Below are 13,358 nucleotides of genomic sequence, written 5' to 3'. Positions count from 1 at the left end.
ATGGAGATGATTTGAAAGTGAGGAAAAAGATTTTAAAATCAAGGTCTTGCTTAACCAAAAGTCGTAGGTCAGCAGAGACAGGGGTGATGTGTGAATGGGATGGTGTGAGAGAGAACACAAAACTGCCATTTTATAGTCCTTTTACAGTCTTTCTAAAGGAAAAAAATAAGGTCTTCTGAAAAGGGGGGGGGGGTTGTGGGAGAGGGGGTTGCTGGGCAGGAAACAGGATAATGTATTCCTCAGAAATGATCACAAGCAGCCGGTGTGTCCTATATACTTCAATCAGCCTCCTGGCTTTTGTACTGGCATTATACTGGCCTTCTATATTTAGACAATAAAAGCTACTATACTGAACCAAAGAACTAACAAAGAAAACCTATTGTTGCTGCCTTTGGCTGAATGATGGCTGATAAGTTTACTTTTCATAGCACAGTTAACAGCAGAGGGCAGATGCATCAGGAGCCAGCCATATAGCAGCAGAAAGGTGCCCACAAATAAAAGGATGATTGAATTTGCCTGTCAGGGGACTGAAAATACTTGGCTTGATGTCCATTTCTTTTGAGGCTGATCCAGAAAGGATATCAATTCCATACCCCAAAACTTGGCCATCATATTTTAAACATTTGTTCACCCTTAGTCATCTTGTATGAGGAGGGATTTATGAGTGTAAGTGGAATAGAACTATTAGTTTTTCACATCTTTGATGTGCATTAAATTTTAGCAGAGATGGGTGAGGAAGTTGGTGTTTCTGGTTAGTGACACCTAACTCTACAGTGCAAGATTGTCACAGTGATTGCAATATGAGCTCCTGGTCCTGGCTGCACTGTTAAGTGAGTTGAAATAGTGGGGGAGTATAGAGTGCACAAGTTGAATCAAGGCAGCATGGAGGCCATCCAGTCCACAAGCCCATTTGCAGAGCAAACCAATCAGTCCCAGTCATTGTTCTTTCCCTGTGGCCCTGTAAGTTATTTTCCCTCAAACTCATCCAATTCCTTGCTGAAAGCCTGGATTTTCTTCTTTCCATCCTCATTGCAGTAAGTTCCAGACCCTAACCACACTTTCTTTTTTAAATGTTTTTCCTCATATTCCGCGCATATCTTCTGCTAGTCACTCTGAATCTGCACTGCCTGGTCCTTGAACCATCTGTCTAACAGCTAAATCTAAACTTACCACAAACTTGTACAACTCCACCTAGTTTCTAAATGCTCTTTGAGATTGCAGTCTGCAAGGTGAATCAGCCTAGCTGGGGGCCACTTTCGGCATAACCTTGGGAGGGATGCACTGAGACAGCCATTGCCAATGTACCCCACTGCTTACACCGAGTGTAGTAGGATCATGCAAGAGTGGGTTGAAGGGTCAAAAAATGCAGCAGAAAGTTGCAAAAAACAAATTTGCTTTAATTCCGTAGATATTCCAAGAAGGAGCAAGATGAACTTGTACAAAATGTGTTCCTTACTGGTGGAAACATTCTATACCCTGGGATGAAGACGCGGATGGAGAGGGAGCTTCTTGCCATGAGGCCGTTCCAGTCTTCGTTCCAGGTACTATGAATTCAATGCTGCATTGAGTTCGATATCTTGGGGGGGAAGGGGGAGTGTTGTGGAAGAGGCAGTAATGATGAATGTGGAAAATGAGAAGTTAATCTATTCACTGAGGCATAGCTGACAAATGTTTAGGACAATGGATGCTTCTCTGGAGGGTCGGAACAAGAGATTCATGTTATTTATTTACAACACAAAAGAAGGCTATTGGGGTTGATTGGTAAAGGGGTTAAGGGTTACAGGGAAAATGGGATTGGGACAAAAATCAGCCATGATTGAATGGCAGAGCAGACTCAATGGGCCGAATGGCCTGATTCTGCCCCTGTATCTTATGGGTCAATGGTGGCTTCCAACAGAGCAATCCGATCAGTGCCATTCCCTGTCCATGACTTCCTTCTCTCTCACATGCCCATCAACTCCCCTTTTTATTCTTTTGCCACTTACTTGCATCATGAGGTTATTTTACAGCAGCCAGTTAACCTCCTAATATGTCTTTGGGATGTGGGAAGAAACTAGAGCACCCGGCAGAAACCCACATGTGTAATAGAAGTATGTACAAACTTCACAAAGACGTTGCCTGAGATCAGGATCGAACGTGAATCCCTGGGGCTGTGAGATAGCAGAGCTAACTACTGCATCACCATTGTGTCACAGAAGCAGGCAATTTGGCCCACTGGTTCCATGTTGATACCTTGTGGGTCAATCCAGTCGGTCCCTTTTCCCTCTTTTCCGATGGCTGTACAAATTGTGTTCTGACGAGGGGTCTTTTGGCCTGTTTCTCTTTCCTCAGATGCTGCCTGACCTACTTAGTGTTTCTAGCATTTTCTGTTTTTATTTCAGAACTCCAGCATCTGCAATTTTTTTGATTTTCATTTGCTGCTAATTATTTTGTCGTATCCCTCCACAGGCAAAATCCTGTCAGTGACAAGTTAAATCCCCTTGTGTGTCAGGCTCACTATCTGTGGTTATAGGCAGAATAACATCCTCTTTGGGGTAGTAGTGTAGATATCGCAAGAGCTTTTGTGGTCCTGCTGTTCATCTTGGTCAGTATAGATGAGTTGGGCCAAAGGACCTGTTTCCGTGCTGTATAACTCTGACTCTGTTAGGGTATAGATTTTAAAAAATTACACAGCTAGTTATTGTAATTCAGAGTACGCTGTGCAAATGAAGGTGTAACAGATTCAGTAATAACTTTCAAATGGGAATTGAAGGGGAAGAATGTGCAGGAATATGGGGAAAGTGCCTAGATTAATGAGAGAGCTCAAAGAGCCAGCAGGCAGACTGTCCTCCTGTGTTGTATCAATCTGTGATTCTGTGGCAAAGCTGTATTTCTGAATATAAAGAGCAGGAAAATTCAGTACTAAACTCATGTTGGTTAGTTCACTGGGCACTTGGCTTGTTGGCATCAGCAGAATTTCAAATAAATGGACACATTTCCTTCATACCATTTATGATAGGGGTACAAAGCAGACCTCTGACCTCTGGTTAAACCTCCTCTGTTCAGCTTGTCATCCTTTACTTTTTATTGCAACAGCAAGTTTCATTTTGGACAACTAACATCTTAGTTCCACAACCCTGAGGATTAATAAAGAATTAATTCTGCTATTTGGCTAGTCAGTGAAGAAGTGCTATAAAGAATTAGAAAGAAACTATGAAGGAATGAAAACTTCTGAGCCACTATATTGTTTTGCCTTTCAGTTTGCTGTAATGGCAAACTAAGAATAAAAATCTTTTGATTAACTTGGGGGCTAAGGAGCTTTATATCGATTACTGGATGATTCACCCATAAGATTTTGAACATTAAGAGATCCAACAGAGTCGACAATTTGAAACATTAACTCTGTTTCCCTTCTCACAAATGTGGATGACCTGCTGAGTATTTCTAACATTTTGTTTTTATTTTAGATTTCCAGTATCTGCAGTTTTGTTTTATTTTTATTCAGAGATCTGACAACCTTTAATGGCTTTTCCCAAACTAATGTGTCTACAAATCCATTTTGGAGCAATGCAGTATATATGTGCGTAGTATAATCCAGGGGTACTTGGGTTCACTGAAGAAAATGAAAAAACACTAATGCCCACTGGGCTTGGAGCCAATAAAAGCTTTTATTTGAAGATTCTTGACATCTTTGCATAAAAGAAAGCCATGGTCTTTGCTCGATTTTCAGTTGCACATTGTGGTTACTACTGTCACCTATTTTCCTCCTTTCTTCTTATCAAATACACTTTAATTGAAAAGTGTTTTGCTTTCTAGTGTTATATCCAACTGGCCTTCAGTAGCCAGAAAAGTAAGTAATTCATTGGTGTTTCTTGCCCATCTGGAAGATCTTCTCTCTCATCATGTACCACTTCTTCATGTCCTAATGGACTTTATAGCAATTTAATTATATTTGAGGTGTAGACTGTTTGTGCACCAAAAGGCCCTACAAACAGCAGATGAGATGAATGACCAATTAATCTGACTTTGATAGTTCAACTTAAGCAGAAATGCCAGAGAGAAATTCCTGGTTCTCTTTGAAGATTATATATTTGGAGGGATGTGATAACTATAAGGACTTCTCACTCTGAACCTCCGTGCAAGTTTAGCAGCAGTTAATTGCAACAATTTCTAAGTCTATTATTTTGGTACATACAGTATATATTGCTTATGTGGTTCCCTTTGTACATGAGGGATGAGCTTTTCCACTTGTGCATCTACTTAGCATTATAATCTCTGATTCCCTGCTGGGCACTAACCCGTTTCTAAACGTCACTCTTTTATCAATCTTTTACGTTTTGATGAGAAATGTTGGAAGAACTCAGCTGGTCAAGCAACATCAGTGGAGAGAGCAACAGAGGACCGTTAACTTCAGGTCAAAGACCTGTCATCAAAACTGGTAAAATGAGAAGGGGAGTGGTGGGACTGCCTGTGATAGGATGCAGACTGAATTTATCAGGTAACAATTACTTTAAAAACCAGCAGTTACAGAAGAGAAGAAAAAAGAAACAAGTTGAAACAGTAAGGTACAACCACATCTGTGGAGAAAGGGAAATAAAGAGTAGTTATCTAAATTTGATATAAGGTCCTGAGGACTTCAAATGCCCCAGGCAGAGGTGAGTTGCTGTTCCTCTTGCTTACTCCAGGCATGGTTGGAGCAATGTGGTAAGCTGAACACAGACCAGCATGAGAGTAGGATAATGAACTAAAGTGACAGCTGATTGGAAGGACTTTGCACTTTCCCTTACAACTGTGGGAGAGGCAAGACCTGTTCTTTTATCTTTCTTTCCCACTATTTACAGGCCCAAGCAGTCCTTCCAGGTGAAGCAACAATTTACTTGCACTTCTTCCAATTCCGTTTGTTGCATTTGATGCTCACAATATGGTCTCCTGTACGTTGGAGAAACCCAGTACAGATTGGGTTTCACAAGGATGATCCTGAACTTCCAGAAACCTGTCTGTCTAATTCTCTGTCTGGGCATTATCATGGACTCTGCTCTCTTGACTCATCCCTCTCCCTGCAACATAAAACATGTTTGTTTTCTCAGTTTTCCAGTTCTGATGATCTTGTCCTGACAAGTTGGCTGTAGATTTGGAGATAGTGTAGGGATAAATGAGGTGGTGGCTATGGTGAATTTATAAGTGGCATCAGCCAAGCACTTCAACAATTGGCAAAACATCATTCTGGTAAATAGTGAGTATTCGGACAAAAATAGAAGGCACATGAATGTCTACGGAGGATTTTACTTCCCTTAGTCTATTGTTCTCATGTCATCTATACACACCCACTGTGAGAACATGCTGTGGTGTACACCTGCCCATTTGAAAATATGAGAACATTTTGTGTTAGTGGGTATCTCTTCCTGGGAGAACCATGTGTTCTTATCATTGCACTTCTGGTGTGAATCAATCAGGGTTTTGTGTGGTCTCTTGAAGGATGCTTGAGATCAGGCATGTCTATATGCTGCTTGGAGCACAATGCATTAAACTTGTGATGTGTGCTATGGCTGAGTTCAGTCACAGTTTTTATTGAAATTCGGGTGAATTTTTGTAGTATTCAAGATGGGGATCTTAGCACACAGGAATAATTGCTCTGTCTGCATCAATCACTGAGGTACAATTAGTATTGTTGACATACGTAACAATCCCACATTCTTCAAAACTGATCTATAAACTGAGAGGTCTTTTGTTACATGTTTGTGGGCAAATTTGAGACACAAGTCCTTAGTGTAAAGGGACCATCACAAACATTTAGTTGTGCACATTCAACTTTACCTTCTGGAAACAAAATCCATAGAAGTGACCCAATATCACCATGAATAGATGCTTATGAAGTTACCTTTCTCCTTTAAGTCACTTCCATTGTACAGAACTTTTGTAGGTTGATATGGGGCCCTCATGTCTTTCAGGTGGTCATTGCTTCCAATCCTGTTTTGGATGCCTGGTTTGGCGCTCGTGATTGGGCTATGGAGCACAAGGATCAAGCTGAAGGTTGGATAACACTGGCTGACTATGAAGAGAAGGGAGGAGAGTATTTGAGTGAACATGCTGCTTCTAATATTTACGTGCCGATGAGCCTTACAAAACCAGCTTAATTGCACTGGCAAGCTAAAACATTTGGAGAAATGCAGTTATTGACCTGGCTTTTGCATAAAATGAAAGAAATCGATTTTGAATTGAAGCCAACTTGACAAGTTAAAGACACAGTTCTTGGTATTGCTTTTATATGAAAGACATTTAATTTGAATTGTAAAGACTCAATTTGAACTGCATTACAGAGTAATTTTTTCTGAAATTATATTATCCTTTTTCAGGTTATGCATTACCAGTACATCAATATCTATGCGATGTTGTGTCTCAGGATTAAGTGCTGAGAGGGGATGTAGCTTGAAAGTGATAAGAAAAATGAAGCATTCCTTTTTCCCTATATCCCTTCCCACATCATGCAACTTGCCTCTGTTGCCATTTGTCACTGTGGATAAAAGTCCAGGTGCATGTGCACTTAGGGTGTCCCTCAGACTACGGTCTGGGGTGATGCTCTTCCCCAGTGTTGTGATTCATAAAGCATGTTGAGTTCCTTGCAAAAATTATGATTTTGTTCAATGATAGCATTGATTATGTCTCTCTTCCTTTTGCACAGAGGGGCTTGGTTTGGAAGGTCCATGATGTATGTAACATGGTTCCAATTTATTTGGAAAATGGAACAAATAGAGCTTCATAACCAAACATCAAACCAAAAGGCATACTTTCACTTTTGCTGAAGAGTTGGACCTTGTGAAGTGCTAACACAGTTATAAAAAGATGTGCTCAACAACCTCTCAAACAGCAGTGCGGTGATAAGTAATAGCCAACTAATCCAGTTTAAAGATTTTGATTACCAGAACATGAGGGATAACTCCCATGTCCTTCAAAACAGTGCCTTTGGATCATTAACATTCACAACAGAGAAGAGAGCACCTTTCAATGTCTCAAAGCTCAGAAATAGACAGGAGGTCCAGCCAAGACTTCTGTGCTCAAATCTCTGGAGTAGGTCTTGAAACTCTCAGCCTTCTAAACCGAGAATGCTACCAACTGAGCCACAAGGTAATTTTTCTGTTGGCACATCAAATCTCTTCCATTCATCGAAAGATGAAAAAGTGTAAAAATACGAAAGAAGCAAGAACAAAAGAAACATATGGTAGAATAATTCAAGCCCCCAAGGGGAAAAGCTTGAGAAGCCTGACTTTTATGTCAGAATTATTGGCAATCTTGCAGGCTGAGTACATTTGAAATCCAAGTTCTTGTCATAATAAATACATCAAAAAGTACAAGGCTTTGGCTGGAGAGTGAAATAAGAGAATAGAAGTGGCTCTTAGGAGTGAATACTGTCAATTTGCAAAGCATGTACCTCTGCTGGTACAGACTGAACATAGTTAGAAGCTCATCTGCAAAGTATTCGGAATGCAGAACACACTTATTAGTTTCAGCTTTGCTTCAGTAGCACTCTTGCCTCTCAAATCCTAAGTTTGGATACTCAAGTCTCACTCTACAGACATGGACCCAAAATCTGGGCTGATATTCCTGTGGGAAGTGCTGTGCTGTTGGAGGAGTCTTGGAGGGTGAGACGTTGATCTGAGGCCTCACTGGCTCTCTCATGGGAAGTGGCACGATTTTGAAGAATAACGGGCTTAACCCTGGTATCTAGGATGATATTTATTCTGCAGTCAGCATTTGAAAAGCAGAGTTTCTGATCAATGCCTCATTGCTGTTTGTGGGAGCTTACTGTGCACACATTGATCACTATGTTTCCTATAGTCTAGCATTGACAATTCTTAAAGTACTTCATTGGCAGTAATCATTCTGCAAGTGCAAATCACTCCACTAGGCCCCAAAATGAATGTATTTGAAGGCCCAGGGAGCTCTCAATACCTCACCAGCACTGTACATAGAACGGTACAGCACAGGAACAGGCCCTTTGGCCCACGATGTCTGTGCTGAGCACAATGTCAAATTAAACTAATCCTTTCTGCCTGTACATGATCCATATCCCTCCATTCCCTTCATATTCATGTGCCTGTCTAAAAGCCTCTTAAACACCTCTATCGTATCTGCTTCCACTCCCACCCCCGGCACTGTGTTCCAGGGACCTACCACTCTCTGTGTGGGGGAGAAATAATGCCCTGCACATCCCCCTTTAAGTTTTCCCTATCTCAAGCTATGCCCTCTAGTTTTCAATATTTCTACCATGGGAAAAGATTCTGGCTGTCCACCCTATCGATCTTATAAACTACTATCAGGTCTCCCCTCAGCTTTCAACACTCTAGAGTGAACAATCCAAGTTTGTCCAACCTCTCCATGTAGCTTATAGTACTGTAGAGGATTAGATTGAACAGTATAAAGCTCATTAAATTTTTCCATTGCTTGGTTTTAGTGTTTTGCATATGGTTAAAATCTATTGTACACAGATGTTTCAAGCTCTAAACCAAATTTCCGCTAGCCTTTGGACCACAGATTTGGGTTGTCCCCTATTTGTGTGTTTACCTGCAAGACATGTACAGGAAATGCCAGGCCAATGTCACTTTACTGTCTTTTCATTTTATACATGTATGAAAACAATTGTCAAAATTGCTAATTTTCCACCTGAGCAATCAATTGATTAAAATTGTCTCAAATAACCAAAAAAATTGCAGGCCTTGGGGATTCACACCCAGGGTAGTCCGCAATGCACAGTGTTCAAAAAGTAAAAAAAAGATAGTGGAGGTCTGAAATAAAAACAAAAAATGATGGAAACACTCAGCAGATCGGGGACATCTGTGGTGAGAGATAAGAGAGTTGGTAGGAGGTCAGTATCCTTTCATCAGAACTATGTTGTGTTAGAAAACAAGCATATTTTAATTTGGAGAGAACAAAGAACGTCTGTGATAAGGTAGGAGAGCAAGAGTGACTGTGATGCAAATAGAAGTGGTGAATGTTAGTTGTAGGTAACCTGTAGGAAATATAAATAGGAGTTCTTTGAGGATGTAACTAATAAAACAGAGAAGGGGAACCAGTGGATGTGGTGTATTGGATTTTCAGAAGGCTTTTGATAAAGTCCCACACAGGAAGTCAGAGCAAATTGGGAGTAAAACACAGGTGAGGTATATTTCTTGAAAGAAAATTCAGCAGTTAGCTGAAAACCCCTTGCTTTGCCCTGTCTGGTTCCCATTTGTTTTAGGCAGTAACAGCTATGTAATCATTTAGTGACACAAGGTAACTGATACTCTTCAATGCAGTTAACGTCTATTCCAGTCAGTGGAAAACATTCCATGAAATAGGTGGTGGTTTTGCAGATTACGTAACTTGGGATGAAAAAATACAAATCAGTTTAAGTTATTCAGAAAGGAAGAACCTCAGAGCAGATTCCAGCTTCCCCTGTGAGTCATCTGGGTTAAGGTAACAACCAGCTGTAAGTACAGACACAGCTTGTTTCAGCTGGTGCAGTAATATGGCCTGCTCCATATGGTCGTACTGATGCTTGAGTATTGATGGGAAAACAAAATTTGCCAAGTTTCTTACCCTTTGATCCTAATGATTTATCCTAGCTGATAATGGATAAGATCACACTCTGGTGAACGACTTCCCTTCCACCTCTCCTGACAATAGAAAGACTTGTCCTGAAATACTGCCTTTCACTTCGTTCTCAGGGTGACTAAGGATTCTTAAAACCAGTTTGCCAGGAATAACCCTCCTCCTCTGAGTCACTGGGATCTTTCACGCTATAGATTGATGGAGGTTCAATCCTGAAGAAGTCATCTGCACTGTTCCAGAAGTACTTCCAGGGTATGACAGTTCCTGCTGTTGTGGCTCACGTGAACAGGCGGCTTTCACCTAGCACCTGTGGAAGGCAGGGAGGTTTTGAGGAACAGATTGGGAGTGTCAAGCACATCAGGATGATATGTAGACTGGGAGAGAAAGAAAAGAAGGTTGAAAAGCAGATTATAAAACTCCTTGCCATCATTGCCCTACTGAGAATACAATCTATGAATTTTAAATGCAAAATGATAGGCTCCCTTTTACCCTGCAAATAACTATTTCATTATTTATTGGTCATAATCATGAGATGGAAAATGCTAAACGTTTACTCAGCACTGGAAAGAGATCTGTCATTCACGTTGTGCATGGAGCTGTTCTATCACAATATCAAAGCTGTCTTTCTGTATTTTGTTTTCTCCAAGTCAATAACCTCGCTCAGCCCTTCTCTCTGCTTTAATTTGTCCTCTTTCTGCCTCTATCACAGGAAATAACAATTTTTGGTTTGTTAGTAGCGATGAGATAAAACAGCTGGAATTCCCCATAAGATTTTGACTCTTGAGTTCAGTCCTGGTCTTTGATGGACAGCCAATAATTGATGGTTTTCATTTTACTGATGTTCTGAAAAATCCATCTATACATATGTTTTTTGTAAAGATTATGATCTTCTATTTTCTTAACCAACTGTGCTTCACGGCACTCAACTGTTTCTTAGTCAATCCATCTATAATAGCCGTAAGACTCATCACTTCAGACTTAATGTGAAACTGTAAGAACAATGAAAGGTTTTGAGGTTCTTCTGTTGTCTGGGCATCGGGCTACAATCTTGTCCTCTCATTTTGTCTACTTCACATAACAAATTCCATTTATTTAGTGCCTTTAACATGGCTTAAATACCTCCAAAGGATTTAACAGCAATGTTAGCAAACAAAAATTGAAGCTAAGCGACGTATTAAGCCAGGCATCAGGGGTACGGGTTGAGGACGGTCTTAAAGTTGTAAGGACAATGCAGAGAAATTTAGGGAGGGAATCTAGATCTTTAGGGCCTTGGGAACTAAAGGGATATAAAGTCACAAATAATCGAGAAGGCACAGTTGGGAGGTGCAGATATTTTTCAGTGTTGTACAGCTGAAGAATATTAGAGAGATAGGGAGTCACACCACTATGTGGCACAACGAGTAGAACCACTGCCTCGCAGAGTCAAAGACCCGGGTTCAATCCTGACCCCGGGTGCTGTCTATGAGTTGAGTTTCCACATTCTCCCTGTGACAATGTGGGTTTTGTCCCACATCTCTCAGACGTGTGGGTTGATAGGTTAATTGACCACTGTTAATTGCCCTTAGGGTGTAGGTGAGTGGTAGGGTCTGGGGGGAGTTGGTGAGAATGTAGGAAGAAGGAAAAATGGGATTAATACAGGATTAGTGTAAATGGATTAGTACAACTCAATGGGGTGAAGGACCTGTTTCTGTTCTGTATCTCTCTATGACTATAACCATCTCTTATAGTTTGTAAAAATTATCATCTCCTGAATTCACATACATTTTTAGCATGCAGGAGGGTTTTAAACTCAAATAGTTACGGCTATTTGATTTAGTTCATATTCTCTTGTAACTTTTCTAGCTATTGTGGCTGGAAATAAAGGTCTTGGTCCATCACCTCACATTTATATTTAAATAACATGAGCAATTGCCACAAATCCCTTGCAATGATTCATTTAAGCTTGTCACCTTTATTAAATCTTATTTCATGTTCATGAAATTTAATATGTTGCAATATAATTAAATCTATGTTAGTTATGTAGATAATGTTATAAATACTTAGTAGGGCAGGCAGCGTTTTGGAAAAGCAAAATAGGTTAATTTTTCAGTTCATACTTCTGACAGGAGGAAGTGAGAGCTGTAGCAGTTTTTATGCAAGTACTAAGGAAGAGAAAGGGAGAAGGAAGAATGACTGAGAAGGTTCAGACTGTGGATATGTATTTTTAAGGAGATCCTTCCAATCTTTGCAGCACAGAAACAGATTATCAGGCAGTTCTATAGTCATGGCTATGTACCAGACAAGGCTTCTACTTCATTGAACTCCACCAACATATTCTTCATTCTGTTCTCTAGCATCCCCTTAAATCAATTCTGTGCTCTCTGCCTTTGCAATTTGTGGTAGTAAGTTGTAACTGAGCTCTCAGAGTAAAAGGGTTTCTCCTGAATCACCTATTGTAAATTGTCCTTACTGCAAGCAGGCTGCAGCAGAATCAAGGGCTAGTTGTTGGGTACACAAGAGAGAATAGGCTACAGGGAAATATGTTCAGGGATAGGACTGATGGGAATGCTCCTGGAACCAGCATAGACTCAATGGGCCCAAAGGCCTTCTTCTCTGTCATAAGAAAATATGAGGAATGTGAAACTGTTATGCTTTGGGTATGATGAGTTACCAGGGTATGAATGGGTGACTATTACCTACTGTCAATACCCCATCAAATCGGTATTGGAGTATAAAGATATTTAATATGGGGGGAAAGAAAAAGCAGCTTTAACTACAGTTACCACAGGAGGGTTGTTAGGGTTGAGCCACCTTGCCAAATAATCTAAATTTAATTCTAAGATAAGATATCTTTATTAGTCACATGTACATTGAAACACACCGTGAAATGCATCTTTTGTGTAGAGTGTTCTGGGGGCAGCCCACAAGTGTCACCACGCTTCCGGCGCCAACACAGCATGCCCACAACTTCCTAACCCATACGTCTTTGGAATGTGGGAGGAAACCGGAGCACCCAGAGGAAACCCACACAGACACAGGGAGAATGTACAAACTCCTTACAGACAGTGGCCGGAATTGAACCCGGGTTGCTGGCGCTGTGGAACTCAGTTGCTGTGACTGTATAGAAGACTAAATTCATTAACCAACCATTTCACTCACATGTGAAACACATACAATTCCTGGGAGTTAACACTTTTTTTTCCCTTAATATAGTTACTAACCTTGATGGAGCAGAACTGTATCCACGGTCATGAATTTTCCACCAGTTTTGTTACAGGATTACGAACAATCCCAGCAAAGGCATGCTTCTACTTCAAAAAGAAACATTGTGCTATTGAATTTGTTTTCTTTCTAAGGTGCCAATTGATTGATGCCAGGAGTCAACTGCATGCACAGGAATCAAATAGAGCTATGTATTAAGAAAATATGTTTGATTTAAGATGAATGGTTCCTAAGGGGCACAGTAGCATAGTGGTTAAGTCACTGGACTAGTAATGAAGAATCCTGGTGTAATTATCTGGAGCCAAGTGTATGAATCCAAATATATTATCTGGGGAAAGCTTAAGTTTGGTTAATTAAATTTTTTTTTAACAAAGCAAGTATCAGTAATGGTGGCGATAATACTACAGTATTGTTGTCACAAATATCCCTTAAGGAAGAACATCAGCTGTCTTGACCTGATCTGCTTACTGTACATATGACTCCAGAATCACAGGACTGTGTTAACTTTTTTTAATATTCATTCAAGGGATATGGGCTGCAGGCTGACTCAGCATTTAATTGCCCATCCCTAACTGTCTTTGAAAAGGTGGTGG

At 40.5% G+C, this 13,358-nt stretch overlaps 1 protein-coding gene across 1 annotated transcript in view; it reads left to right on the top strand.

Moving 5' to 3' along the window:
- The window catches only part of actr5 (actin related protein 5), a 36,249-nt gene extending 23,807 nt beyond the window's left edge, over nt 1-12,442 (top strand). The window contains exons 8-9 of the mRNA XM_052031556.1: nt 1,409-1,541; nt 5,928-12,442. Coding sequence (XP_051887516.1) covers nt 1,409-1,541; nt 5,928-6,113 — 319 coding nt within the window. The 3' untranslated portion in view covers nt 6,114-12,442. The remainder of the gene's footprint in view (nt 1-1,408; nt 1,542-5,927) is intronic.
- Nucleotides 12,443-13,358: the final 916 nt, after the last annotated feature.

This window comes from Pristis pectinata, chromosome 16, assembly GCF_009764475.1.
Source record: "Pristis pectinata isolate sPriPec2 chromosome 16, sPriPec2.1.pri, whole genome shotgun sequence".
Taxonomy (NCBI): Eukaryota; Metazoa; Chordata; class Chondrichthyes; order Rhinopristiformes; family Pristidae; genus Pristis; species Pristis pectinata.
This window is presented reverse-complemented; position numbering and strand designations above follow the sequence as displayed.